Source organism: Podarcis liolepis, assembly GCF_965112155.1.
Source record: "Podarcis liolepis genome assembly, chromosome: 4".
NCBI lineage: Eukaryota > Metazoa > Chordata > Lepidosauria > Squamata > Lacertidae > Podarcis > Podarcis liolepis.
The window spans coordinates 98,462,538-98,489,628 of record NC_139558.1 but is presented as its reverse complement, the minus strand read 5'-3'; the positions used below and the strand labels follow the sequence as shown (position 1 = coordinate 98,489,628).

General features: G+C 47.1%; 2 protein-coding genes across 11 annotated transcripts in view; one reads left to right on the top strand and one right to left on the bottom strand.

The window, feature by feature from the left end:
* FCHSD2 (FCH and double SH3 domains 2) overlaps positions 1-22,949 on the top strand; it is a 145,951-nt gene extending 123,002 nt beyond the window's left edge. For 4 of the 10 annotated variants that reach the window (XM_083499538.1, XM_083499542.1, XM_083499540.1 and 1 more), the window contains 8 exons: positions 338-499; positions 8,094-8,228; positions 10,860-10,943; positions 11,107-11,284; positions 12,725-12,945; positions 16,293-16,422; positions 18,054-18,139; positions 19,893-22,949. In XM_083499538.1, coding sequence (XP_083355664.1) covers positions 338-499; positions 8,094-8,228; positions 10,860-10,943; positions 11,107-11,284; positions 12,725-12,945; positions 16,293-16,422; positions 18,054-18,139; positions 19,893-19,973 — 1,077 coding nt within the window. In that variant the 3' untranslated portion in view covers positions 19,974-22,949. Of the gene's footprint in view, positions 1-337; positions 500-8,093; positions 8,229-10,859; positions 10,944-11,106; positions 11,356-11,486; positions 12,946-16,292; positions 16,423-18,047; positions 18,140-19,892 lie in introns of all 10 variants that reach the window. The other 6 variants (XM_083499537.1, XM_083499541.1, XM_083499539.1 and 3 more) reach the window with 4 other exon arrangements.
* The window catches only part of LOC310705311 (uncharacterized protein), a 145,288-nt gene that overhangs the window by 61,253 nt on the left and 56,944 nt on the right, over positions 1-27,091 (bottom strand). The window lies entirely within an intron of this gene.

Genomic DNA, 27,091 nt, shown 5'->3' with positions numbered 1-27,091 from the left:
GTCCATCTATCTGAAGAAGTGTGCATGCACACGAAAGCTCATACCAAGAACTAACTTAGTTGGTCTTTAAGGTGCTACTGGAAGGATTTTTTTATTTTGATGTATTATGGTATTTTAATATTTTGTTGGAAGCTGCCCAGAGTGGCTGGGGAAGCCCAGCCAGATGAGCGGGGTATAAATAAATTATTATTATTATTATTATTATTATTATTATTATTATTATTATCATCATCATCATCATCATCATCATCTTCTTGCTGACGTCAGTCTTCCTCAAGCAAGTGCCTCAGGAAGTGCAGGGAGCCTAACTGCTTTCTCTTTTCCCTTCCACCAACAGATAATAAAGCTGAAAGCAGAAGCCCGACTCGACCTTCTGAAGCAGATTGGGGTTTCAGTGGACACCTGGCTAAAAAGTGCAATGAATCAAGTCATGGAGGAACTGGAGAATGAGAGATGGGCCAGCCTCCCCACAGTGGCCAATAACGGCTCTTCGCACTTGGTACGTTCCTCTTCGTGACGTTTGCCTTTCCCCTCCTCTTTCCTTTTGAACCCTTCGTTACAGTCACGCATCCCCGTGGTGCGTCTGCATCTCCTCTGGTACTGCTTAAGTGGAACAGACAATTGCGGATTGTCAGTGGGTGTTAGAAACCATCAGAGGTGGCTGTTTCTAACTTCAGCCCAGAGTATCCATGAGTGCATATTCCAAATCAAAGTGGAATAGAGAGCCACACCAATAACAGGAAAGGTGGAAGAGGGCGTGGTTATGATTTAATGAGTATTGATGTGTTTTGGCTGTCTCTATACCAGGAGAATTTATGCGGCCGGTAGCTACGTGGCCAACTGCATCTCCTTTTAATATATGTAGAAGAGCCTTTGGAAACGTAAGCCCCTTTGTGCATAGAGTGAGATCCAACATAGTGTGAGCAGGCATCTATTCAGTGGGGGTTCTCAGTCTCCTTTCCCCTTCAGCCCACTGTACACCCAAAATCTTCTCCGAGGGAATGGAAGGCTCTCCAGAGCAGATTTGGAGGCACACACAGGAGGCAGGAACGGGGAGAAGACAAACAGGGAGTCCTGCTGCTTAAGCGGATGTCTGCATATTTTTAGGAGATGCACTTTTAATTCTAGCTCATTGCTACACACATTGCCCCTTGAAGATAGCCAAAACATGCAAGGTTCAATCTAGCAAAGACTTTTGAACCAGGCTTTTTCCTTTGCTTGTTATGAATTGCCTAGCAGACTTAGAGCCAAACAAGGCATGGCGTTACTCGTGTTTTTAAGCCTTATGTGGCTGTTTTGGCTTTTTTGGCACATGAGGGCCCATCATATTAGGAGGGTTTTATTTTTATTTTTTTGCCCCCACCACGTTTCCAGTCAGAATCCTCATACATGCCCCACCCCTTTTAATGGGGGAGGGAGTTCCCATTCATACCAACTGGAGCTTTCCTTCCATTGCAGATAGCAGGCATTTATTTATATATACATTTATCTATAGTTTTCATCTATATCAGGGTAAGTATTGGTTTAAGTGTTTGCAGATTGTATTTCCATAACCGGTGCCGTAAACTCTGATATTCCCCCCCCTCCCCTTCCATCGAATTAGAAAGTTTGCTTCGGATTGCTTAGTGCAAGGATGTCCAACAGGTCGATCGCGATCTACTGGTAGATCCCTGGGAGGTTTTGGTAGATCACGGTCGATCGCTGGGTCCCTTTCCTTAAAAAAGGTAAAGAACCCCTGACTCTGGGGTTGTGGTGCTCATCTTGCTTTACTGGCCAAGGGAGCCAGTAAAGCCAATGAGAGCCGATGTTTGTCTGCAGACAGTTTTTTCCGGGTCATGTGGCCAGCATGACAAAGCCGCTTCTGGCGAAACCAGAGCTGCGCACGGAAACGCCGTTTACCTTCCTGCCAGAGCAGTACCTATTTATCTACTTGTACTTTTTGGCGTGCTTTCGAACTGCTAGGTTGGCAGGATCTGGGACCGAGCAACGGGTGCTCACCCTGTTGGGGGGATTCAAACCACCAACCTTCTGATCGGCAAGCCGGAGGCAATCTGTGAGTGGCCCTTCCAAGAGCTTAGCCTTGATCTCCCCAAAAACGGGGCTTTTGTCTCTAAAAAAAAGCTCAACAACAACTTTGACCTGAACCACAAAGAGGGGGTAGATCACTGCCAGTTTTTAATTCTGCCCCGTGAGGGGCATTTTTGTGGGAGAGATGGGTGCAGGAGAGTATAAGCACTCCTGCCCACTGACCAAGTCCAAGACCACTTTCCTTCTCTCCTCACCTCCCTTCCTGCCACATTATCTCTGCTGTGGATCACTCTGGAAGCCCCGCAAGGATCCAAAGGGTCCAGAGCTTTATTTCTGCAGATGGTTATAATCAGAATTGCAAACCGAGGTCTACATTCAAGTGGCCATTGCAACTGGTGTCAATGTGCACATTCCCCCCCCCCCTTACATTTATATCACACCATTCCTCAAAAGAGCTCAAGGTGACGCATGTCACTCTCGTGCCTTTCCTCACAGCAACCCTACGAGGGCAGGTTGGGACTGTCTCAAGGTGACTCACATGGCCGAATGGGGGTTTTGAACCCTGGTCTCCCAGCTCCTGTGTCAGATACACAGCCCTCTTACACCACACTGGCTTGACAGGGCAATATGGGGGGGGGGGGAGAAAGCCACTTTCTTCCAAGGAGCTTACGGTATACATTTTGGTGGTGGGTGGGTTGGGGGTTGGAAAGGATGCAGAGGCTAGGCTCAAGAGGAATGTGAATGCACACAAATGGATTTAAGTGAATTTGGGCTTTGTTTCTGCTGGGAAGAGGCCTGGGGGGATTAAGCCTTAGATCTCTTTTCACCACCACGCAGAAAAAGAAACATCTCATTCCTCCAAGCTGCTTTCTCCCTCCCTCCTTTCATTTGGCTCCCAGCTTCCCTTCCTGTTGCAAATCCTGGATTCTCCCCAACTCTCTTCGTCTGCCCAGTGCAGCATGCCAGCAGTTGGAACGGCATCTATAGCCGTTGCCAGTCTCTGACAAACTGGCAGATGCTGGAGTGTGGGAGGATAAAATCTAATTTCCATTTCCCCCCTTTGACACACACTCCCTCTAGCCAGCTTCCTGGCTTGCCCTTGGCAGGCATGCTGGAGTTAGCTAGAAGCTGGCTTTTTTTACAGCAGTTAAAGGTGCGAGTTTCCGAAACAAAAATACCTGTTTGTCTCATTCTTGTTCTCTGTTGTACATTCCCTAGGGGCACGTGCGATTAAAAAAAATGACAACAGCAAAGCTATTTCTGCCATTCCTTACCAAACGTATCTTAGCAAAGGTACATTTGTGTTCTTTGCATTTGCATTTGCAGACCCATTTTTTTCAAGAGGTTCTTGACAGCTGTGTGCCGAACAAATTCTAAATAAGAGAATAGCGTCCCCCAAGCAGCTTGAAAGTTCAATATTTAGCCTGTCAAAATGCTTACTAAAGAATCAGTTTCAAGAGGGGTAGCAGTGTTAGGCTGTTGCAACAGCAACTAAAAGATGGCGTTTTACAAGCCAGCAAACTTATGGCATAAGCGTTCATGGACTATAGTCCAAGATTGTATGCTATTACAGAATCCATTTCCCAGTAAGATACTCCTTTGGCCTGCCTTTGTTATTTAATGCGTAGAGGGGGATAATCTGACTGCAAAAAAACAGCCCATGTAGTCACTTGTGGCAGCAAAAACGTTTCAGTGCGCCACTGAAGCAACACGAGACCTGATGGATTTGAAGATCCCATGCAGAAAGCGCTGGAGCTCTGCAGTGGATCACGTTGGAACAGTTGTCTCAGGGCAGGAAAGCCTCATGCATCATTGATCCAAGTTGTGCAGACAGCAGCTTTTGTAATTGCATGTTACCTTTGCTAATACGACCGAGGCCCCTTCGTTCTTCATCTGCAGGTTGTGCAGAGCTTTCGTCAGTAAGTCATTTTACTGTAGGCTCACTTTGAGGAAGCAGTGAAGGCTGGTGGGTTAGGCCCTGCCACCACTTTCCAAGCTGGGCTGCTGCCAAGTTCTGCGGCTGCAGCCAGGGCTCGTTCGCACCTCACCACTTTAGCGGAATGGCACCTAGAGGATGTAGCAGGAGAGGCGTGGAATTGTCCCAGTTGCTGATGCTTACTGTGTGTAGCAGATTGCTGCGGACAGCCAACTTTCCCATATAGATAAAGGTAAAGGGACCCCTGACCATTAGGTCCAGTCGTGACCGACTCTGGGGTTGCGGCGCTCATCTCGCTTTACTGGCGGAGGGAGCTGGCGCACAACTTCCAGGTCATGTGGCCAGCAGGACTAAGCCGCTTCTGGCGAACCAGAGCAGCACACGGAAACGCCGTTTACCTTCCCGCCGGAGCGGTACCTATTTATCTAATTGCATTTTGACGTGCTTTCGAAGTGCTAGGTTGGCAGGAACTGCTAGGTTGGCAGTTTTCCATATACTTGCACAGAAATGTAGGGCAGGAGAGGATTGCCCTTTATGAACACATAGGTTCTTGCAGATTTGTTTTAGAAAGATCAAGAGATCCAATTAGAGCATCAAGCATACATGGATTGGTTATTCACAATTTTGAATGTGGTTTCGGAATTTTTCCACAATAATAACTTCCTCCTCCCGCCCTCAAAAATTACAATTTATTCCAATTCTAGTTTTCCTATATCCTGAATACTGCTTGTTCTGCTTTGCACATTGCACATTTAAGCACCTCTCCCCCACCCTCCTCAAAATGTTAGCCGTTCACAAATGAGCATGTTTTTAATGATACCCAAAATTACTCATACTCTGAAAAGACAATTGAAATAAATGAACTTAAGTCTATTCATTTTGGTGGGTCTCTAGGCTGTGCATGACTTCGGGTAGCTATCACCCTGTGCTTTTAATTCTAACAAAGGTGTCTGTAGGCACAGTTTGGTTGTGTTCCACGTTTTATAGGACTACAAGCTGCTGAACTGGCAATAGCAATTGCAGCAGAGTGGCGCCAGCTTCTAGCTTGTGACATTTACAGGCTGCCATCAGTTGTATTGCACATTAAAAAATAAATAAATGCAGGCTTCCAATTTGTGGCTGTTTTTTAAAAAAAAACATTTTTAGTTTAGAATCTAAACTTTCAGTGGAATGTCCAGTACACTTCCTATTCAATTACATCCTGCTAGCATTCTTTGATTTATTGATTTATTTCTTAAAATGTTTATTCTGCTTCAAAGTGATGTTTTCGAAGCGTGAGAGGGTACCGGGGACTTGTTTACGTTCTGCAGGTTGGCATTTCTTTGACATTCTTCTTGGGATTCCAGCTTCCCTGTGCAGGAGCAGTGGCTTCCAGGCTGTTTTGGAGCTGTGCATATGCTTTGCTGACATCCCATTGCTTAGCCTCACTTGATCAAATACAGTTGTACCTTGGGTTTTGGAACAGCTTAGTTCCCTAACATTTTGGCTCCCAAATGCCGCAAACCCAGAAGAGACTGTTCCGGTTTGCAAACTATTTTTGGAAGCCGGACGTCCGACAGGGCTTCCTGCTGCCGATCAGAAGCTGCGCTTTGGTTTCCCAACGTTTTGGAAGTCGAACGGACTTCCGGAATGGATTCCGTTTGACTTCCAAGGCACGACTGTACTCATGTGCACAGAGAACCACTTCATAATGTCCGGATGTGACTCTTAAAAAATCATCATCATCATTTTTACTAGGTTTTACAATACAAAATTATTTAAAATTTCAAATACATAACCATGTACAAAGATTCCTCCGAATCTCAGGACTTACCCCCTCCCTGGAGTCCCGTTTTAAACAATTAAAACTGCTTCTTCTTCCGCACTCTAACTATTATATCAATTCATATTTTCCATGATAATTGTTACACTACAAGTGAGATCAAAATCCTGCCTCTTGCCACACCTCTTTCTTGACTTACCTTGTGACTGTTTATGGAATTGGGAGATATGCCCACCAGAGCTAACCCTGCTGCTTGGTTTGCACATTTACTTTTCCCTTGCATGAAAAACAAAGGATTCAAGAGGCAGCAAATGTTGTCACCCCTAGTTTCTGAATTAACAATTGTACATGCAACACCTTGGAGGCCAGTTAAATCTTTTTGGACAACTGCGTTGCAAGCTGCTCAGCATAGGTGATTGTGTAAAAGGGCCCTAAGTGGCTGCAGAGTCCAGGCTCTTAACAGCTTTTTCCCACAAATTCATGTAAACCCAAAAGAGCCTCTTGGTTTAAAAAGGAGATATCCAATTCCAGGACTTCCTGCCCTGAAGCTTCTCATGCATTTAGGGGCCATAAATCCATTGGATAATCTGATTGTCAATTGCCTCTTCGTGTGGAAACTGAGGGGTAATTAACATACTGTTGTCTTAAGGCCACATGGGTTACAAAACTTGAAAGTGCTAGAAGTTTTGACCCTAAGGGCTTAGAATGTGAACTAATGGAGCATGCCTCCAGTTTTCAATTCAAGTAATGTTATAAGTCCTCCCAGATATCAGAGGTTTGGGAAACGCTGGCGTAAGGACCAGACCGCTGGAACACCAAAAGATAGGAAATGCAAAATAGAGCCATTTCTGTTTGCTGGCAGCACTCTGCACTGTCTGTGAAATTGTCAGCAGTCACATTCCGTTCCTTTGAGGATGCCGAGCCAGGATTGTCTGGAGAGAGTTGTTTCCAGGATTTTTCGACTGGTGGGAGAAAAAGAGGAGATTCCTGACTCTCTTTGTGCTACAGCCTCTCCCTGCGTACAAAAAAACTACCGTATTTTTCGCTCTATAGGACGCACCCGACCATAGGACACACCTTGTTTTAGAGGGGAGAACAAGAAAAAAAAATTCTCCCCCTCTCTGCTCAGCGCCCCTTCAGCGAAGCGGCAGGAGAAACGGAGACCCTTCCATTTCTCCTCCCGCTTGGCTGAAGGGGCGCTGCGCAGCTCTCCCTCTCTGCTGAAGCCAGGAGGGCCTTGCTGTCCCGGCTTCAGCAAAAGGAACCCGAAGCATTCGGAGCACAGCGCGAGTTCCCGCTGCTCTCCAAAGGATTCAGGTGGCTATCCCTGAAGCCTGGAGAGCGAGAGGGGTCGGTGCGCACTGACCCCTCTCGCTCTCCAGGCTTCAGTGAAAGGAACGCGTAGCCTCTGGAGTGCCAGGGAGCCTGCATTCGCTCCATAGGACGCACAGACATTTCCCCTTAGTTATCGGAGGGGGAAAGGTGCGTCCTATAGAGCGAAAAATACGGTATTGCTTTTCTCCATGGATGGTCAAACTGAGACGTGGCAGGTACTGCAAGCGACTCGGGGCTTCCGAACAGAAGGCGGAAGATTCATGTGCGTGGCCGTCGGAGAGGTTTGCCATCCACAAAGTAGCGCAGCTGCTTCTGTACGTAGAAGAGGGAAGGAGAGAGACACAGAGTGAATTTCCATAGGAGGGAAGGATCACACAGGCCAACTTAACGGTCGCTTTCTAACTCATTCATGGAGAAGGCGTACAAGGCAATTCACACCTTTTTGATTTGGTGCTTTTTTTCATAACTGACTTCACAGCTGGGATAATATCCAAGGTAGAATGAAATTGTTTGGGCAGCAGCTTCTTGGCAAATAATGTTGTTATCTCAACAGCTCGGTCCCCTTGCTGCCTTTGCTTTTGGATCCTCACTTGGCAAGTGTCCTGCTGGTGTTCCCTTTAGGTTGTAGGTTTAATTGTGGGATGCGGGTGGTGCTGTAGGTTAAACCACAGAGCCTAGGACTTGCCAATCAGAAGGTCGGCGGTTCAAATCCCCACGACGGGGTGAGCTCCCATTGCTCAGTCCCAGCTCCTGCCAACCTCGCTGTTCGAAAGCACGTCAAAGTGCAAGCAGATAAATAGGTACCGCTCCGGCGGGAAGGTAAACGGCGTTTCCGTGCGCTGCTCTTGTTCGCCAGAAGCGGCTTAGTCATGCTGGCCACATGACCCGGAAGCTGTACGCCGGCTCCCTCGGCCAGTAAAGCGAGATGAGCGCCGCAACCCCAGAGTCGGCCACGACTGGACCTAATGGTCAGGGGTCCCTTTACCTTATAATTGTAACAGGTTTTTCTTCTTCCAATCTCTCTCCTATTAGCTAAATGTTGACATGGAAAAGGAAGAAGGGGAAGAGCTAGAGGATGGCATGGATGCTTTCGATGACAGCAGCTCCAGTCCTTCTGGTACGCTCAGAAACTACCCGTTGACCTGCAAAGTTGTTTACTCCTACAAGGTATGTAAAAGGGTGGGATCTTGTTGTGAGTCGAGGACCTGCCACCCACATAGTAGTAGTAGTAGTAGTAGTAGTAGTAGTAGTAGTAGTAATAATAATAATAATAATAATAATAATAATAATAATAATAATTTATTATTTACACCCCGCCCATCTGGCTGGATTTCCCCAGCCACTCTGGGCGGCTTCCAACAAAACACTAAAATACAATAACCTATTAAACATTAAAAGCTTCCCTAAACAGGGCTGCCTTCCGATGTCTTCTAAAAGTTTGGTAGTTATTTTTCTCTTTGACATCTGATGGGAAGGCGTTCCACAGGGCGGGCGCCACCACCGAGAAGGCCCTCTGCCTGGTTCCCTGTAGCTTGGCTTCTCGCAGCGAGGGAACCACCAGAAGGCCCTCGGCACTGGACCTCAGTGTCCAGGCAGAACGATGGAGGTGGAGACGCTCCTTCAGGTATACTGGACTGCATAGGATTATAATAAGACACAAAGACACATTATTTTTGGTTAATGGGCAAAATAAGGCCACAACTTTATTGGTTACAGCATGTGAGTAGTATTGGCTTAGGCAATGGATAAAACAGCAATACATGACTCCACCCCGCTCAGCAAGGAGTCATTTCAGGGTTAAAAACCAGTGGGAGGAGCTTGTTGATGCAAATACAACTGGAAGCTTCTCCATGACATCACCGGGGGTCGTGCCATGGCCCTAGCCATCAGCAGGGCATTGGACAGGATCCACGACCGCCAGATTCCTTTAATGGAATACCCAAAAGAGGAGGCGTAGATTATGGGCATACCCAATCCTCCAACACAGTACACATATTCCAATGCCTAACCGCCAAAGTTGTGACGAGTTGCTACGAGGTAGGCGAAAAAACCAAGAGGCTGGTGCCAATTTGCCAAATGGATAAAAAAAGTCCTACCGGGTCCCTTGGGCAACCGAGGCAACCAACCGGAGTCCATAGCAAGGTCAGTCCACAGAGGAAACTGACCTAAAGAAAGGGAGGGCGGGAGATCCGATGCCAGCAGGAACAGACTGGGGACAGATCGCTGCCGCGGCTGCTTAAATGCAGCTAACCCCGCCCACCAGCTAGCCCTATTGGCTGGCTGAAGGGCATGGTCGCGGTAGCAGGGCAAATCAGAAGCAGGGAGCTGAATACGCCTCCCTGCTGCTGCAGGAAGCTGCTCCCACTCACAACCCCTCCCTTCCGGGAAGAGGAGAGGCCTTGGTAAACAAATGATCATATCGACTTTGACATCAATGAAGCCTCAGCTGTGTTCAAAATCAGAGCATCCTTAGTAGACCTCAGTGTGAAGCACTAGGTTTCGGTTAGAATGAATGCACTGCGTTTGGAGGAAGGGACTGTTTTGCACTAGCTCTGGCCCCTTTCAGAGGAGCAGCTCCTGAATTTCCCAAAGAGATTTCCAAAAGTGGGAAAAGCCACAGTCGTTTTTTGGTTCTCCGCTATAGAGAATGAGGCACACAGAGATTCATTTTATAGCACGGCTTCAAATCCAGAGCACATATTGAGGCAGAGGGAACAGAGAGCTGTATATAAACAGATCAGATTCTTTTAAATCATTTTTATTTGATTTTACAAATATAAAATTATAACAATCCAAATGCATATCCATATATAGAGATTACAGTGGTACCTCGCAAGACGAATGCCTCGCAAGACAAAAAACTAGACGAAAGGGTTTTTTGTTTTTTGAGCTGCTTCGCAAGACGATTTTCCCTATGGGCTTGCTTCGCAAGATGGAAACGTCTTGCAAGTTTGTTTCCTTTTTCTTAACACCGTTAATAAAGTTGCGACTTGACTTCGAGGAGCAACTCATAGCCTTTTTGGTAGCCTTTTTTGAGGTTTTAAAAGACTTTAAAAGACTTTGGTGATTTTTGAAGCTTTTCCAAAACTTTCCCGACACTGTGCTTCGCAAGACGAAAAAAATCGCAAGACGGCAAAACTTGCGGAACGAATTATTTTCTTCTTGCGAGGCACCACTGTACTCTGAATCTCGCGACTCCCCCCCCCCCAACCCCTTCCATGGGTCCTATTATCAACATTTACTACTGCATATTATTCCATACTCTATATTTTATGTCAATCCAAATTATCCATGGTATCTGCTACATTACAAGTGAAATTAAAATCCTGCTAATGCTTCCATCTGCTTGCAGTGGTCTCCTAGATACGTTATAAATTTTCCCCATCCTTTTTTAAAGTTTTTGTCCTCTTGGTTCCTGAGTTTTCCAGTCAGCTTTGCCATTTCAGCATAGTCCATCAGCTTAGCTTGCCATTCCTCTCTGGTAGGACCTTCCATCTCTGGCAGATTTTTTTTTTTTTTTTTTAATGACCAGGTTACAAATACAAGGCGAATTTGGGGGACATGCACATCCTGAGGAAATAAGTTTCTAGGAAGCGTGATAATTAACTGCACCTGGTTAATATGGGAGAAGGTACTCTTTCAGTTGTGAATAGATTTCAAGAAATCGCTTGACGGCTGCTTCAACCAGGGAGTGGCATCCTTGATCCTTCCCCTGCTACGATTGACCCATTACAAATTGCGTTTTCCTGAGCCTTAGTATCTATATGCCAAGATATTTATCGCTCTTCTTCACCACAGGCTTCCCAGCCAGACGAGTTAACCATTGAGGAACATGAAGTTTTGGAAGTTATTGAAGATGGAGATATGGAAGATTGGGTAAAGGTATCATTTTGCTTTTCCTGTCGTTGTGGCATGTTGAAAGGGCCGTGGCGGGTGGTGGGCTGCCCCTTTTTTAACGGAAAAGGAAGACAGAAAGGTGTATATATATGGTCCTCCATCCATTTGCCCCCTTCTCTTAAGCCTTTCATTTTCTCAACTCCCGCAGGCACGGAATAAGTCTGGCCACGTGGGCTACGTCCCAGAGAAGTACCTGCAGTTCCCAACTTCCAACAGTCTCCTGAGCATGTTGCAATCACTGGCGGCGTTGGACAGTCGGTCTCACACTTCTAGTAATTCAACGGAAGCCGAGCTGGTCTCAGGGAGCCTCAACGGAGACTCCAGCGGTGAGTGCCAGCAACTTCTGGTGTTCTGCAATGAGCTCCAGTCCTTCAGGTGGCGAACGTTTAGGGTTAGGGTTAGGGTTAGGGTTAGGGTTAGAGTTGGGATTAGGGTTAGGGTTGGGGTTACAGTTGGGATTAGGGTTGGGATTAGAGTTAGAGTTAGGGTTGGGGTTAGGGTTAGGGTTGGGGCTAGAGTTGGGATTAGGGTTGGGGTTAGGATTAGGGTTGGGGTTGGGGTTGGGGTTAATGGAAGCAATGCTTAAGAACAAATTCGTTTGCTGAAAGATAAGTGGTACACAACACTACCAAGCCTATAGTTACATAAATTCAACTGACAATAACACCCACAATGTAACTGGCTGTGTTTAACTATATGAATTCTTTATACATCATATAAACATACCTCTATTCACATTATCAAATTAAGTAGAAGCAATTAAAGACCAGCACTTGAACAGAAAATACAAATAGATCAGTTCTTATATACGTAATGTCCAAATAGAAGCTTTTTTTGTGTTCCACGTATGTCTTTACGAATACAAGTGTCAGACGCGACAACTTTAAGGAGCAGTACTTGCAATAAATGAACTTTTTCTTTGTAATGTTCCACATATGCCTTTGCAAAGTATAGTTGCATACAGCCGAGCATACTATGCTGACGAAGCCCAGCAGGGTGAAACAAGGTATTAGTCCAGGAATCCTTGTCTTAAGTTCTTTCGTCTGATACCTGCATACAGCAACTATATTTTGCAAAGGCATATGTGAAGATCTTTCGTATCTTTCGTCTGATACCTGCATACAGCAACTGCATACAACAACTATACTTTGCAAAGGCCCAGCCAGTTACGTTGTGGGTGTTACTGAAAGATAAATGGTAGCCCAGATGATCCGTAAACCTCTCTCACAAGCACCACTATTGTCCAGCTTTTGTCACCGGCGGAAAACTTGCCTGTTTAATATCCGACTCCAAACTGATTGTTTTAGCCTGCTAATTGAATATTTTTGTTGTATTCTGTAACCAGTTCTGGGATCATAAACTAATGAAGGGCAGGATAGACACTAACCCTAGAAACTGAAGTACAGTGGTACCTCTGGTTACGTACTTAATTCGTTCCAGAGGTCTGTTCTTAACCTGAAACTGTTCTTAACCTGAAGCACCACTTTAGCTAATGGGGCCTCCCGCTGCCGCCGCACGATTTCTCATCCTGAAGCAAAGTTCTTAACCCGAGGTACTATTTCTGGGTTAGCGGAGTCTGTAACCTGAACCGTATGTAACCTGAAGCGTATGTAACCCGAGGTACCACTGTATAGCTGTGCTGGGAAAAGCTCCAGGAGCGACCCTTAGGATTCCAGCAGAAACTGATCTAGGAAGCACATTCAGCCAAAATACGTTTCGAACCTTGTCAAATTCTTGTATCGTGATATTTGCCATTTCTTTCCCAGTATGTTTTGTAAAAGCACTTTATGATTACGAGGGGCAGACAGACGACGAACTGTCCTTCCCGGAGGGAGCGATAATCCGGATCTTGAACAAAGAAAACCAGGACGATGATGGCTTCTGGGAAGGGGAGTTCAACGGATGTGTCGGGGTCTTCCCATCCGTACTAGTAGAAGAGCTAACCGCCTCGGAAAATGGAGAGATTCAGTGCGTTGTGGATGCTCAGGTATGGGAAGAATTTTGCCCGTGCCCTGAATGGGCATGCATGGGACTGGACAAAGGCTTGTTCAGCCACAATGTAATCAGCAATTGCCACATTTCCCCTGTTTCGCTAGACAGTTGTGCTTTTCAGAGAGTGCCCTTAACGCTGCAACAAAGGCAGGCAAGTATCTGGGAGCTAATCTCTTCCTCTCCTAGCTCAGGAGCCAGGCAGGTGGCAGACTGCTTTCACACTGGCAAACTTTGATTGCTGGATTTCTCGAAAAGGTCTGCTTGCAGCGTTCCGCACAATGACACGTCCAGCAGAGGTGTAATATCTGAAAGAAGCTCCACCTACATGTGTGCGCCACCATCGAGGGAACAGAGGTGCACAGCCAAAGCAGCAGGGTTCCATCCTGTTCATCTTGGCAAGTTGCAAAGCCCTTCCTGATTCCAGAAAGAGCTTGCATGGAAATCCCTCTCCTAAAACAAAAGTTCCTGCCCTCCCCCACTCATTTTAGCAGAGGATCCCGTGTAAACCCGTTTCTGAACCCCTGCTAAAATAAGAAGGTGGGGAGTCTTCATTTTAACAGTGCAAATGTTCTGTAAGCCACCCAGAGTGGCTGCAGAAACCCAGCCAGATGGGTGGGGTATATATAATAAAATTGTTGTTGTTGTTATTGTTAATAACAACAACACCAGCTTCCTGATCCAGGAAGGGGTTTGCATCAGAATTGCCTACTCAAAATGGGGGAGGGGCTTTGTTTTAACATTGGGTTGCGAGGTGCTTTCAAATCCTGAATGTCATTGTGACATCAAAATAAAAAAATTCCTTCCAGTAGCACCTTAAAGATCAACTAAGTTAGTTCTTGGCATGAGCTTTCGTGTGCATGCACACAAAAGAAGTGTTCATGCACACGAAAAGAAAAGAAAAGAAAAGAAGTGTGCATGCACACGAAAGCTCATACCAAGAACTAACTTAGTTGGTCTTTAAGGTGCTACTGGAAGGAATTTTTTTATTTTGACTATGGCAGACCAACACGGCTACCTACCTGTAATTGTGACATCAAGTGATGGACAGATGGGCAGCTCCCCCCACCAATCAAATTTGACCTGTGGAGCCAGTCCCGATGATAATCTGGCCCGTGGAGCCAAAAAGGTTTCACATGCCTGCTCTACAAGGACGAGACCACATTGTGGGCCGACAGAACAAGTAAGGATCACTTATTTCAGTATCTCTGTGCTCCTTAGTTTTTGTAAGTGCTCATCAAAACCCTGGGATCCCTTTGTGGAAGTTGTAACAGCCACCTGATCCTAACTTTCCCCCTATGATTCGGGGCAGTAGCTGCTTCTGAGATCTTTAAACGCCAGCGTAAATGGGAGGTTTTTGGAGAATTCCAAACGAAGGCCCCAGCCCTTAGCTTTCTTTGCCCGAGTCCATTTAATATTAATCGTGCTTCGAACATTGGCAAAGGTTAACAGCAGATGTGCACAAAGAATGAAAGGAGTGGTGAGGGGCAAAAAGGAAATAAGAGGCAGAAGAAGGAAGTTCCCCGTCTCCTTCCTGTAATTAATCTCTGTGTGGTACATTGAGAGATCAAACAGAGCTTGGCAGCAGGAGAATTGCCAGTTCTTGCAGTTCCAGCCTAGTGTGTTCATTTCTGAAAAATGCGCCTTCATTTTGGAGTAGTGAGTCAACTTTTTATTGTTGAACTTGCTTCCTTGCTTTCTTTTACATTAAAAACGTCTTTCCTTTGTTTGTTTGTTGCCTCCTCTTTCTCCAAGGAGCGAAGGGTGATGCATGTGGGGCTATTCCTGTGTGGCGGCATGGGCTGAAAACACACCCACTGAACTTCATGGCCTTTATCTTTCACACCGCTTCGGCCGCTTTGCACTATGAAGCAGTCTGCGCATTTGTGTGTTTTTTTTTAAAAAAAATAGACAAGCGGGGATTCGAACTCGGATCCCCGCTGTAGCACATTGATTCTGTAAACCACGCACGTGGCAAAGGCATGCTTTTGGCCACTTGCATCCTTCAATTACACGCCACGGAACTGGACTTGGCTGCAACTCCATTCTGCATTTACACACACAAGGGCACCACTCCTTTGACACTGCTTAAATGGTGGAGAGGCCTGTAGCCCAGAGCTCTGTGGGTTCTCTGGTACGCAGGGAGATCTCAATGAGCAAGGAGCTTTGGGGGACGCTCTTCAAATGCCATGCAGATGTGCCCATGAAACTTATCTCCAGCTGTGGAGTTATCTCCCTCAGGAGGTCTACATGAACCCTCCTGGCCTCCCTAAAATTGTTTTATTCCGTTCTGCTTTTTAGGGTATATTTTTCTAGCTTGATATTTTATATCTCTGCTGTTTTTAAGTATTTTTCGTCCCATAAGACGCACCTAGTTTTTAGAGGGGGAAAGCAAGGAAAAAAAAATATTCTGCGCAGAGCATGTAAGCGGCTCTTGCTTTTCTTGCTTTAAACCCTTCCGTCCCTCCTCCTGCTTCGCTGAGAAGCCAGCAGAGCAAGAGCGTTACCTGCGCAGCGCCTCTTCTGCTGGCTTCCCAGCAAAGCGGACGAAGGACGAAAGGGAGCACTTACAAGGGAGCGCTGAGCAGAGCCTGACAGCGTCTCTTGCCGTCTTTTCCGAGAGGTGTGGGAAGGGACAGAGGGCAGCCCGTCAGTCCCTTCTCCCACCTCAGGGAAAAGCTCCCAAGAGCCACACACACACTCCGCGTGGCTCTTTAAAGGGAGCGTGGCTCTTGGGGGCTTTTCCCTGAGGTGGGAGAAGGGACTGACGGGCTGCCCTTCTCCCTCCTCAGGGAAAAGCTCCCAAGAGCCGCACACACGCTCCACACGACTCTTTAAAGGGAGCGCTGAGCAGAGCCTCCTGTCTGCATTTGCTCCATAAGAAGCAGGTACATTTCCCCTTCCTTTTTAGGAGGGAAAAGGTGCATCTTATGGAGCGAAAAATACGGTAATCTCAATTTCAGTGTCTTGCTTTTAAATTTGTTTTCAGTGCACTGGGGTTTTTTTAAAAAAATTGTTATGCTTTTGTTTACATAATGCGTGTCTGCCTTTCTTCCTTTTTTTCCTGTGAAGCCAAAAGCAGCTTACAAAGTAATCCTTTTAACTTCTTGTTTGATCACCTTGGATCACTGTGACAAATCGGTCTTGGATAGTATTCATAAATAACAAAACTTTTTTGCCGGTCGCAGAATTACGGTGAATGAATGAATGCTTCTATTCCTGTCATTTGAAATTGTTAAGATAACCCTGAAAAGAGCCTATTATGCAGGCGCGACTCTTTGTAGGCAGAAACTACCCGGTTTACTTTGTCGCAGCTCTTCCTACTGTTTATTCCTTGTCTTGCAGGTATCTCCATCTCCAGCACCCCAGAATTCTCTGGCGCCACTGCCGCTCTATGACCAGCCTCCAACCAGTCCTTTCCACAGCCCTGATAAGAGAAGCTCCCAGTATTTCCCAAGGTTTCCAACGACAAATGGTAAGAGAGATGAAAGCTCTGGCGCTAAGATGAAAGCCTGGGTGTCTCTGTGTACCCTGCAAGAGAGAATAGCCAAATTTTGTAAGGTGATGGAGCAGGTTTAATGTAAGGTATTAGCAGGGAGCACTGCAAACCACTGGGGTTTGCCCATCTGACTTCTCAAAGTCCTGCATACACCAGGAGCTAGGGCAGCAGTGGCGGTGGATAACCAGAAAATAAAGACTCTCAGAATGTTAAATTTCGAATGAGGTGTTGTTCTCTTATGTGGCCACACAGAAAACACACATCGCTGAAGTTCCTGAATCTCCATTGCAAAAGAAAAAAGTCTCCCCAAAATTAATGTTCTTACACAAGGCTTGAAATCCTAAAGTTCTCCACTCAGCATATGTCAGTGGTGCAGCCTGTGTGACCGATTTCGTCTAGAAGCAAATATTGTCAGGGACTGGCTGGACGAGGAGGAATGGTGGGAGAAGAGGAAGGCTCAGAGCCCAGGGAGTGGTTGGTGGTGGTGGGGACGCTGAAGACAGGTCAGAGTTTGAAGGGAGGGGGGCAGAATGGTTGGATGCTGAACAAGCAACAGGCTGGAGTGAGAGAGAGGAAGAAGAGGCAGAAAGCACTGCAGACGCAGGACAGGCAGCTGAGGAGGAGGTGGGGGCCATAGCTGTCAACTGTCCCTTATTTGGCAGGAAACTCCCTTATCCCAGTGCCGTTTCCTGCTGCTATCCCGGATTGATGATATCCCGTAAATTTCCCGGGTTTCAAAGGAAGCAGCTCCTCTCCCTCCCTCCCTGCCGGCCAGGGAGGAGGGAGGCTCCAACTGTGTTGCTTGGCTGCGTTGCTCACCCAGTAAGGAGTCTAAGAACGACTGGGGGGTGGAGCTTGCATGCCTTGTGCCGATCAAATCGGCCGCGTTGCCTGGGTACTCGCCTTTGCTCAGCGCTTCTCAGCAGAGAGGTGACGGTGGTTTTCCTTGCTGCATCCCCTTTGCTGGGTTGCTGCGCTGTGGGAACCGCCGCTTGAGGCTTCGTTTGGCTGCTGACTGGGCTTTCTGCCTTTGGCTTGGAGGGGCTCAGAAGTTGAACATACCTGTGCTCGGAATCGGATGGATACGTCATCGACAGCCCACTCACCCTTGCCGGGGATATGGTCTGTCTGGAGCGGGGGCATATGGTGGTGGTGGGGAAAGGAAATCCCTTATTTTGGCTGCTGATCCCTTATTTTCAAATCTGTAAGTTGACAGCTATGGTGGGGGCTGAGGCTGCAACAGATTCACAAGAGCCGGCCAGTCCTACTGTATTTGGCTCCCCTCCTCCCTTGTCTACAAGGGCACAGAGTGCTTTGTGTGGAGCAGAGCAAAGACAACCGAGTCCCTTCCCGGAGTTTAAGACTGCTGGGAAAACAGCCGGACGGGGAGGTGACTAAGGGGGAAGTGGGAGGCACAGATCGTCAGTTCTGGCAACTGCTTTACAGGGGCCAGTCTTGCCCGTAGCTTTATCTGTTCGTATTCTGTTTCCTTGAATAAAGGATCGGCTTTACTGCTCGTCTCTGTGCTGGCCTGCAGCTGCACCAGTCCTGACATACGTTTGTTTTTGTTTTGTTTCTCTCCCCACCCCACCCCCCACCAATTTCAGAAAACAGCTACACTGCAAACTCTCCTGGATTCTCTCAGCCACCACGACCTCTTCCCGAAAGCACTTCGTATGGCAAACTGAGACCAGTAAGTTTTCCAAACGCACCACAGAGCTATAGAAATTGAGTGTTGTTGCTTTGACTCTCGTTGGGGTAAAGTCAACAGCTTAACTGCACTGGGCCCAAACACAAACTGGCTTAGAAACAGTCTGCTGCATGCTGCACCTTTGGGCAGAACTTTGTCATTACATTACATTGGTGGCCAGCCTGAGATATGGGTAGCTGAGTCTTCTTGGATAAGAGGCTTGTAAGCTAGGTTGTGGCCCCTGTTCTCCTCTGTTCCTCTACTTCCTGCTCCCCAGTACAGTAGACCAGAGAAAAAGGTTGCCCTGAGCAATGCCAGCAGCCATGGTGGTGGCAGCAAAAGCGGTGGCCAGCATTGGCACACAGTCCTGGCAACGAGGATGCGGTCCCAGAGACAGAAGATGCCAGGCTAATTGTCGTGGTGCCAGTGGTGCAGTCCTGTGACTCCACGGGGCTCAGGAACCTTGCAAGATTTTTGAGTGCTGGCAGGGAGCATGTGCAGGAAGTGGTATATAATGACAGGGCCATGTTCTTCCTGCCCCCTCTCCCATCAAGGCTGTGCTGGAGCAGTCAAGCAGATCCCGGGGGCGAGGGCAGAAGAGGAGTTTGGTGGCGGATCACCCTCTTTCCACGATGTGATGCTGAGAGGCGTCCAATCTTTCACACCCCAAATGTGGAAGGCCTTAGATGCATGAAGAACCTAAGAAGAGCCATGCTAAGTCAGACCACAGATCTAGCTAGGCCAGCACACTCTTTCCAACAGGGGTTGGCTGCCTGCTTGCATAAAAGCTCCCCAGTAGTCCTGTTGCTATGGCCACAGCATCTCATGTTCAGAAGCAGACTGAATACATGGAGGCTCCTTTTAGCTCTCCCGGCACGATAGGCAAAGTATCTCATAACTTTGCCCTTGATTTGTGGCACCCTTCGCCACCGCTGCTGTAAATAAGGAAGTGCACCTCCAGCAAAATAGGGAGATAGCCACCAAGATCTTTGCTGAGCACCCAAACCAGCTTGTGGTGGAGGGAGCTATTGATGGCTAATAGCCATGATGGCTACAGTTGGAGGCAGCGATGCTTCTGAATACAAGTTGCTGGAAACTGCAGGAGGGGAGAAGAAAGCTCTTGTGCTTGCCTTCTTGCAGGTTTTCCACAGGCACCTGGTCGGCCACTGGGAGAGCAGAATGCTGGTCTAGGTGGGCCATAACACCGGTCCTGAAAGACCTACAAGTCCCAGTATGTTTCCGAGCACAATTCAGAGTGTTGGTGTTGACCTTTAAAGCCCTAAATGGCCTCAAAGGCCCAGTAGACCTGAAGGAGCGTCTCCACCCCCATCGTGCAGCCCGGACACTGAGGTCCAGCGCCGAGGGCCTTCTGGTGGTTCCCTCCCTGCGAGAAGCAAAGCTACAGAGGGCCTTCTCGGAGGTGGCGCCCGCCCTGTGGAACGCCCTCCCATCAAATGTCAAAGAGATAAACAACTACCTGACATTTAGAAAACATTTGAAGGCAGCCCTGTTCAGGGAAGTTTTTAATGTGTGACACTCTGGTGTATTTTTAATCTTTGTTGGAAGCTGCCCAGATGGGTGGGGTACAAATAATAAATTATTATTATTATTATTATTATTATTATTATTATTATTATTATTATTATTATTATTATTATTACTCGGCAGTCTCTTCTGTTCTTAAACTGCACGCATGAGGACCATGGTTGGCTCTGTGCTCAGGTTGGTTTCTCATGCTTGGTTTTGGCTGTTTCAGGTGCGAGCTGCCCCTCCCCCTCCCACTCAGCACCGCAGGCCGACAGAGAAGATTGAGGATGTTGAAATCACCTTGGTGTGACCAGCGGGGACGAATTGCGCAGTAGTGCTACAATCAAGGCCAAATGTTGGCGATGTTTGGTCAGCTCTCATTCTTGGGCACCTTTGCATGATGATGATGATGACGATGATGATGGAAGAGACTTTTTTTAAAAGACTTGAGGAGAAGCGGGAGGATTCTCCGGGGCCATGGACGTGGCGGTGGCCCCTTCTTCCCACGGTCATTAATATTTTGTGCCTTTTAATTTTTTTGCTGTTTGGTTCCACTTTATATATCTGCCATCCTTACTCCTTTAGCACAAAAAGCAAGCAGAGGAACGCCTTTGCAGCTGAAAAGCTGGCCGTCTCAGTTTCCGGCGGAGGCTTCTGGGACCTCCCCTTTCCGTGTCGCTTACAGCCGGTCTACAGATCGCAGCTTCCCTTGCGGCAACCATTTTGCAGGTCGACTCTTCCCCGTAACTGCTGCAGCGTATAGCACCACGAGTTAAGGCCCCCTTCTTCGTCGCATCAGACACCTTGAGACCTCTTGACAAGGGAAATGGGGGCGATTTTTATCGGTGCTTGCGGGCTGCAGCAGGAACGGAAAGTCACCGCAGGAATACATTTCTGCAAGGCGGAAGCTGGGCATGTAGGCCAGCCCATAGTCTTGCATACATAAACCATGTGCATTAGTACAGTATATTACTGTTGCCATAGGAATGTGTCAAAAAAAAATTCTTTTTCCTATTCAAGTAGCGTTACTTATCTGATTAGGTTTATTAATCAGAATGTATGGGATAGAGGAGGGGATGCACACAAGTGTAAGTTAATGGAGAGGCTGGCTCCTCTCTCCCCCTCTCTTTCTCTCTCTTTCTCTCCCCTGCCCCGAACAAAAGATGAAACAAACAAACAAAAAAACCCAATCCTACAACTAAAGAAAAGCACTGCAGATCCTATTGGGGTTAATTACTTCCGTGCGCACCTCTTTTCGTAATTAACCGCGAAACCCGAGCGCTGAACGTTCCTTTTGTATTGATATTTATGCGGTGCATTTAGTAATAGAGTATCTACTACTACTACAGAAATGCTGACTTAGTAGCAACGACATGTTTTTCTTAGGGTAAAACTGAATAAGCAGGATTCTCATCATAGAGCTGGAACTAGCTGTTCATTTCCTCTTTGAGAGGGTTCCCCCCACCCACCCAAACCCACCACCCTCCCGTCCTTTTGTACTTGTGTCTCTCCCGGCCCCACTTCTTGCTGTACTGTAGTTTGCTCTCTTGACATTAGCAGTATATTTTGGACACTGGAACATCCGGCTAGAGTGAAGAAGTTTTAAATGTTTAGAATATTGACGTGTGGTGTCTAGCTTTAGCTTTGGGTAGTGCTAGCTCAGAACGCCGCGCGAAGCCCAACAGCCAGCCTCAGACCCGGGGGGCAGCGGCAGTGTCGGCTGGAGACGGACAGCCCTTTGATTTCTCCTCCTCACCCCCAACGGCGTTGAAAGAGGCCCAGCGGCGCCATTGCCGCCTCCCGCCTGCAGCACTCGTTTTGCTTGTCCAGCTATCGCCTCTGTTCCAAAAGGCTTTCAAATAATCTCCCCACCCCCAGCCAGCTCTGCAAAAAATCTGAAAAACCTGCTTGGCAGAGGAAATGGCACCGGGTCAAAAGAAATCGGCAACAAGGCCTCCGTCTTGCCTCTCTCTCTCCCCGCTCTTGGGACTAGGGGCAGGGGAATAGCAACCATGCCCTCCCCAAATGAAGCTCAAAAAGACATCCCTGGGGTCTTGCCAGCTCCTTCGCCCCACTTTTGAGGGCGGAAAGTAGATGTTCTCGGGGGGGGGCGCAGCAGAGAGGCCCCTTCCAAACCCCGGTTTCTCTGAGCGAAAGACGCTTGCGACTTTCGAGAGAGGCAGTCGTTTCGTAGTTGAATAACAGTCAAATAAGAGGGAGAAAATGTATTTTGGGTGGAATTAGTCTCTGAGGGGCAATACTCGAGGGAAAAGGAAGAAGGGGCAACCATTTGAATCAAATTCCGTCCCAAGTAGTTTCCAACCAAAGGGCTGGGATATATATTTTTTAAAAAGCCAACTACAGAAATGTTCTCGGAGCTGAAACGTCAGTCCTGTTGAAAGAGCTCTTGTACGTTCCTTCTCCAACCAACCACCCCGGCCCCCCCTGCAAAGCGAGTAAAACCTAGAATCCGTTTCCGCACTTTGTTGCCTAATGGAGTACATCTCCCTTTTTTTTTCTTCCTTTTTAATTCCGTGGCTGCATTTCGTGAAACCGTTTGACGAGATTTTCATCTTAAAACTTTGCACAAATAATCTTGGCTGGGTCTCTGGACATATGACTGTTTTTTGCCAATTTTTTATTTCCCTTTCGTTTGGTTGGCCTGAGCAAGGGAGGAGCTGTTTGAAGCATAAAATAGCGCCTTCTGCAGCAATTGCCAAATATCTGGCAGATTTCCTGTGAAGAATTTTTGGGGGGAGGGGTGGGGGATTGCGGGGGGGCTGCTAATTCTGTCCTGTTGATCTGTTTGAGGTCTTTAAAAAAAATGTTTATCAAACTTATTCTTAAGTTTTTTTAAAAAACAACACCACAAATCCAATTTTTTAAAGAGCTGTACTGCATACATTTTAAAATGCTTCATGAAAAACGTTGCCAATAATATCAACATGTTCCATTTGGTTGGCCAGTCTCCCCGCATATTTTTGTGTGTGTGTGTTACCCAGACTCTCAAAATTCAGAAAGTGTTATTTAAAAAATAAAAAAAAATCTTCTTAGTTATATTTTAAAAATATTTTCTGTAAGAGCTGCTAATTTTTATTTAAAAAATAAAAGTTGTAAAAATACACCTCCTTTTTAAACTTCATACAGGGCATGCAATAGAACATATCACTGTGTACACCGACAGTACACTTGAAAGCAGAACTTTGAATGCTTTCTTTATATTGGCTGTAAAACTTTGTATTTATTATGTATAAAATGTTGAATAATAAAAAGTGGCTTTAAATCATGGGGTGTGGCTTAGTGCATATTGAACGCTGAGGTATTGCCTTTCATCAAGCTTGAACAAGTGGGGCACTTTTATAAAGGGATTTAGGGTGGCGCTGTGGGTTAAACCACAGAGCCTAGGACTTGCTGATCAGAAGGTCGGCGGTTCGAATCCCCGCAATGGGGTGAGCTCCCGTTGCTCAGTCCCTGCTCCTGCCAACCTAGCAGTTTGAAAGCACGTCAAAGTGCAAGTAGATAAATAGGTACCTCTCTGGCGGGAAGGTAAACGGCGTTTCCGTGCGCTGCTCTGGTTCGCCAGAAGCGGCTTAGTCATGCTGGCCACGTGACCCGGAAGCTGTACGACGGCTCCCTCGGCCAGTTAAGCGAGATGAGAGCCGCAACCCCAGAGTCGGCCACAACTGGACCTAATGGTCAGGGGTCCCTTTACCTTTACCTATAAACCTGAATGTCTGTGGGTGTCTTATCCTGAATCGGACCTTTGGCCCATCTCAGTTCAGTATTGCCTTCACTGATTGGCATTGGCTCTCCAGGGTCTTGGGCAGAGGCTTCCGAGGTGACTTACAGATCAATACGATCAAGAATCATAGAGGTGGGAAGCATCTTGAGGGTCATCTAGTAAAAAACAACAACCCCTCAACCAAAGCAATGTCCAGTTCTTCCACTCCATTATCCATACATTTCAAAAATCTCAAAACACACACACATGTTTGTTTGATATACATCCTAAATATTACAACGCTCACAGAATTTTAGAAAGGACACAGGTGGCTCCGTCGGTTAAACCACAGAGCCTAGGACTTGCCGATCAGAAGGTCGGCGGTTGGAATCCCCGCGACGGGGTGAGCTCCCGTTGCTCAGTCCCTGCTCCTGCCAACCTAGCAGTTCGAAAGCACGTCAAAGTGCAAGTAGATAAATAGGTACCGCTCCGGCGGGAAGGTAAACGGCGTTTCCGTGCGCTGCTCTGGTTCGCCAGAAGCGGATTGGTCATGCTGGCCACATGACCCGGAAGCAGCACATGTAAGTGAGCAAGGTCCCAACCAAAGAGAACTAGCAACCTAAGTTGACAGAATGTGCGCAACTTGCAGATTTAACATCTAGAACAGGCATAGGGAAACTCGGCCCTCCGGACTACAATTCCCATCATCCCTGACCACTGGTCCTGTTAGCTAGGGATGATGGGAGTTGGAGTCCCAAAACATCTGGAGGGCCAAGTTTGCCTCTGCCTGATCTAGAATAAGAGAGCAAGAAGAACATATGTTTAAAGAAGATTGGAAAACATCGAAAACATATGGCTGAAAACGCTGGCAGCACTAAGATAAGTAATTTTTGATGGATGTAAAAGTGGGAAATTGATTTGAATGGTCATAGTAAAATATGCAGGGATGTATGATATGTAAAATGAACCGTGGAAAGAGGAGAAGGGGGAAGTCATTGGATATTTTAAAGTTCGTAAAACGTTTATTTGGAATAGTAAAACAAAAAAAATTAATAAAAATTATCATCATTGAAATAGCACGTGTACAAGCCAGGCGTTGTTACACGTGGAAAAGCTGGACCGATGAGCTGAGTAAAGAGTCCAAAATGGCTGGGGAGGGGGGTACAGCAAATATTAATAATAATAAAATTATTTATACCCTGCCCTCCCCAGCCGGAGCCGGGCTCAGGGTGGCTAACACCAGTAAAATTACAAGAAAAACATAATGGGGTAGGGGGAGAAAAGAAAAGAAAAAAACAATTTAAAATACGGGTTAAAATACAATTTAAAATGCAGCCTCATTTTAATAGTAGCCCATAGATCAAGACCATAAGGGGAGGGAAACATAAGGGTCAGACTGAGTCCAAACCAATGGCCAGGCGGAACAGCTCTGTCTTGCAGGCCGTGCGGAAAGATGTCAAGTCCCGCAGGGCCCTGGTCTCTTGTGACAGAGCGTTCTACCAAGTCGGGGCCAGTACTGAAAAGGCCCTGGCCCTAGTTGAGACCAATCTAACCACCTTGCGACTTGGGACCTCCAATGTGTTGTCATTTGTAAACCTTAAGGACTTCCGTGGGACATACCAGGAGGGGCGGTCCCGTAGGTACGAGGGTCCTAGGCCGTATAGGGCTTTAAAGGTCAAAACCAGCACCTTGAACCTGACCCTGTACTCCACCAGGAGCCAGTGCAGTTGGTAAAGGAGCCTCTCCGTAAGGAGCCTCGCCGCAGCATTCTGCACCCGCTGGAGTTTCTGGGTCAGTCTCAAGGGCAGCCCCACGTAGAGCGAATTACAGTAGTCAAGCCTGGAGGTGACCGTTGCGTGGATCACTGTGGCCAAATCAGGGCACTGGAAGAGCTGCTTTTCCTGCATGGTAAGAATTGTGCAGTGTGGAAACTGGCAAAATTGGGTATAAGTCTTCCAGGCCGCTGCAAGCTGACTGTGTGAGCGAAAGAGGAAGATCTCTGCCTGTTATCTACACAGCAGGATCCGGGAGATGCTGAAAATGTTCTTGGAAAGGTGAGCTGCTCCTACCTGTCCCCAGCATTAAACCCAGAGGAACTGGGATTATAAAACTGATTGAAGGCTCTGACCGGAATGTGAACGAGCCTCTGCATTGCAGGAGAGGAGAAGAGGAACCATTTTTACAGTCAGATGGAAAGGGAAATGCACGCCGAGGAAACTAGGAGTCCTTGAGTCAGGGGTTGCTATGTGCAAATGAAGCAAAAAAAAAAAAAAAGCTGCCTGCAGAGAATCATCCGAGTTGGAAGGGGCCCTCCAGAGGTCATCTGGATCAACCCCCTGTGATGCCGGAATTGCAGCTGAGTTTCTGAACGGGACCCCAACAGATCCACTTTCGTTAACGTGAGTCCATCCCAGAGGATAACTTGTAAGCTGCACAATATTTCCCCCTGAAAGTCAACGAAGAGGAAGACCGACCCATTTCACACGCCGGGGGGGGTGGGGGGGGCCGATTCTGCAAGTCACCACTGAAAAGGCCCTCTGGAATGGCTTTCAACCCTTCAATGAGAAAACTAAGACAAAAGAACAACCCTGCAGGTAGAAAGCCAGCAGTGGTGGGGGCTCGCTCCCCCCCCCCCGGAGTTTTGCACTCGCTGCAATAATAATAATATAATAATTTATTATTTATACCCCCCCCCCCATCTGGCTGGGCTTCCCCAGTCACTCTGGGTGGCTTCCAACAAGGATTAAAAATACATCAAAATGTCACACATTAAAAACTTCCCTAAAAAGGGCTGCCTTCAGATGTCTTCTAAATGTCAGGTAGTTGTTTTTCTCTTTGACATCTGCTGGGAGGGCGTTCTACAGGGCGGGTGCCACCACCGAGAAGACCCTCGGCCTGGTTCCCTGTAACCTCACTTCTTGCAGCGGGGGAACCGCCAGAAGACCCTCGGAGCTGGACCTCAGTGTCCAGGCTGGACAATGGGGGTGGAGATGCTGCTTCAGGTCTACTGGGCCTTTGAGGCCGTTTAGGGCTTTCAAGGTCAGCACCAACACTTTGAATTGTGCTTGGAAATGTTCTGGGAGCCAATGTAGGTCTCTCAGGACTGGTGTTATATGGTCTCGGCAGCCACTCCCAGTCACCAGTCTAGCTGCCGCATTCTGGATTAGTTGCTGTTTCCGGGTCACCTTCAAAGGTAGCCCCACGTAGAGCACATTGCAAACGCGAACCCAAACTTCTGAGGGAGGTAGAACTGCCAAATGGTTTTACACCTCCTGATCTTAACCCCCAAGAGTGTCTGTGGGGAAGAAGGTGATCTCTCAGATATGTGGGGCCTGATTCAATCTTCCTGGGTGCAAACATAAAGCACCTAGCAGAGGAATTCGCTTCATAGGGAATTCCCTAGCAGAAATAATAATAATAATAATAATAATAATAATAATAATAATAATAATAATAATAATAATAATAATAATTTATTATTTATACCCCGCCCATCTGGCTGGGCTTCCCCAGCCACTCTGGGCGGCTTCTAACAAAATATTAAAAAACAGTTATGCATCAAGCCTTAAAAGCTTCCCTAAACAGGACTGCCTTCAGATGTCTTCTAAAAGTCTGGTGGTTGTTGTTCTCTTTGACATCTGGTGGGAGGGTGTTCCACAGGGAGGGTGCCACTACAAATAGATCAGTTCTTATACAGTGGTACCTCA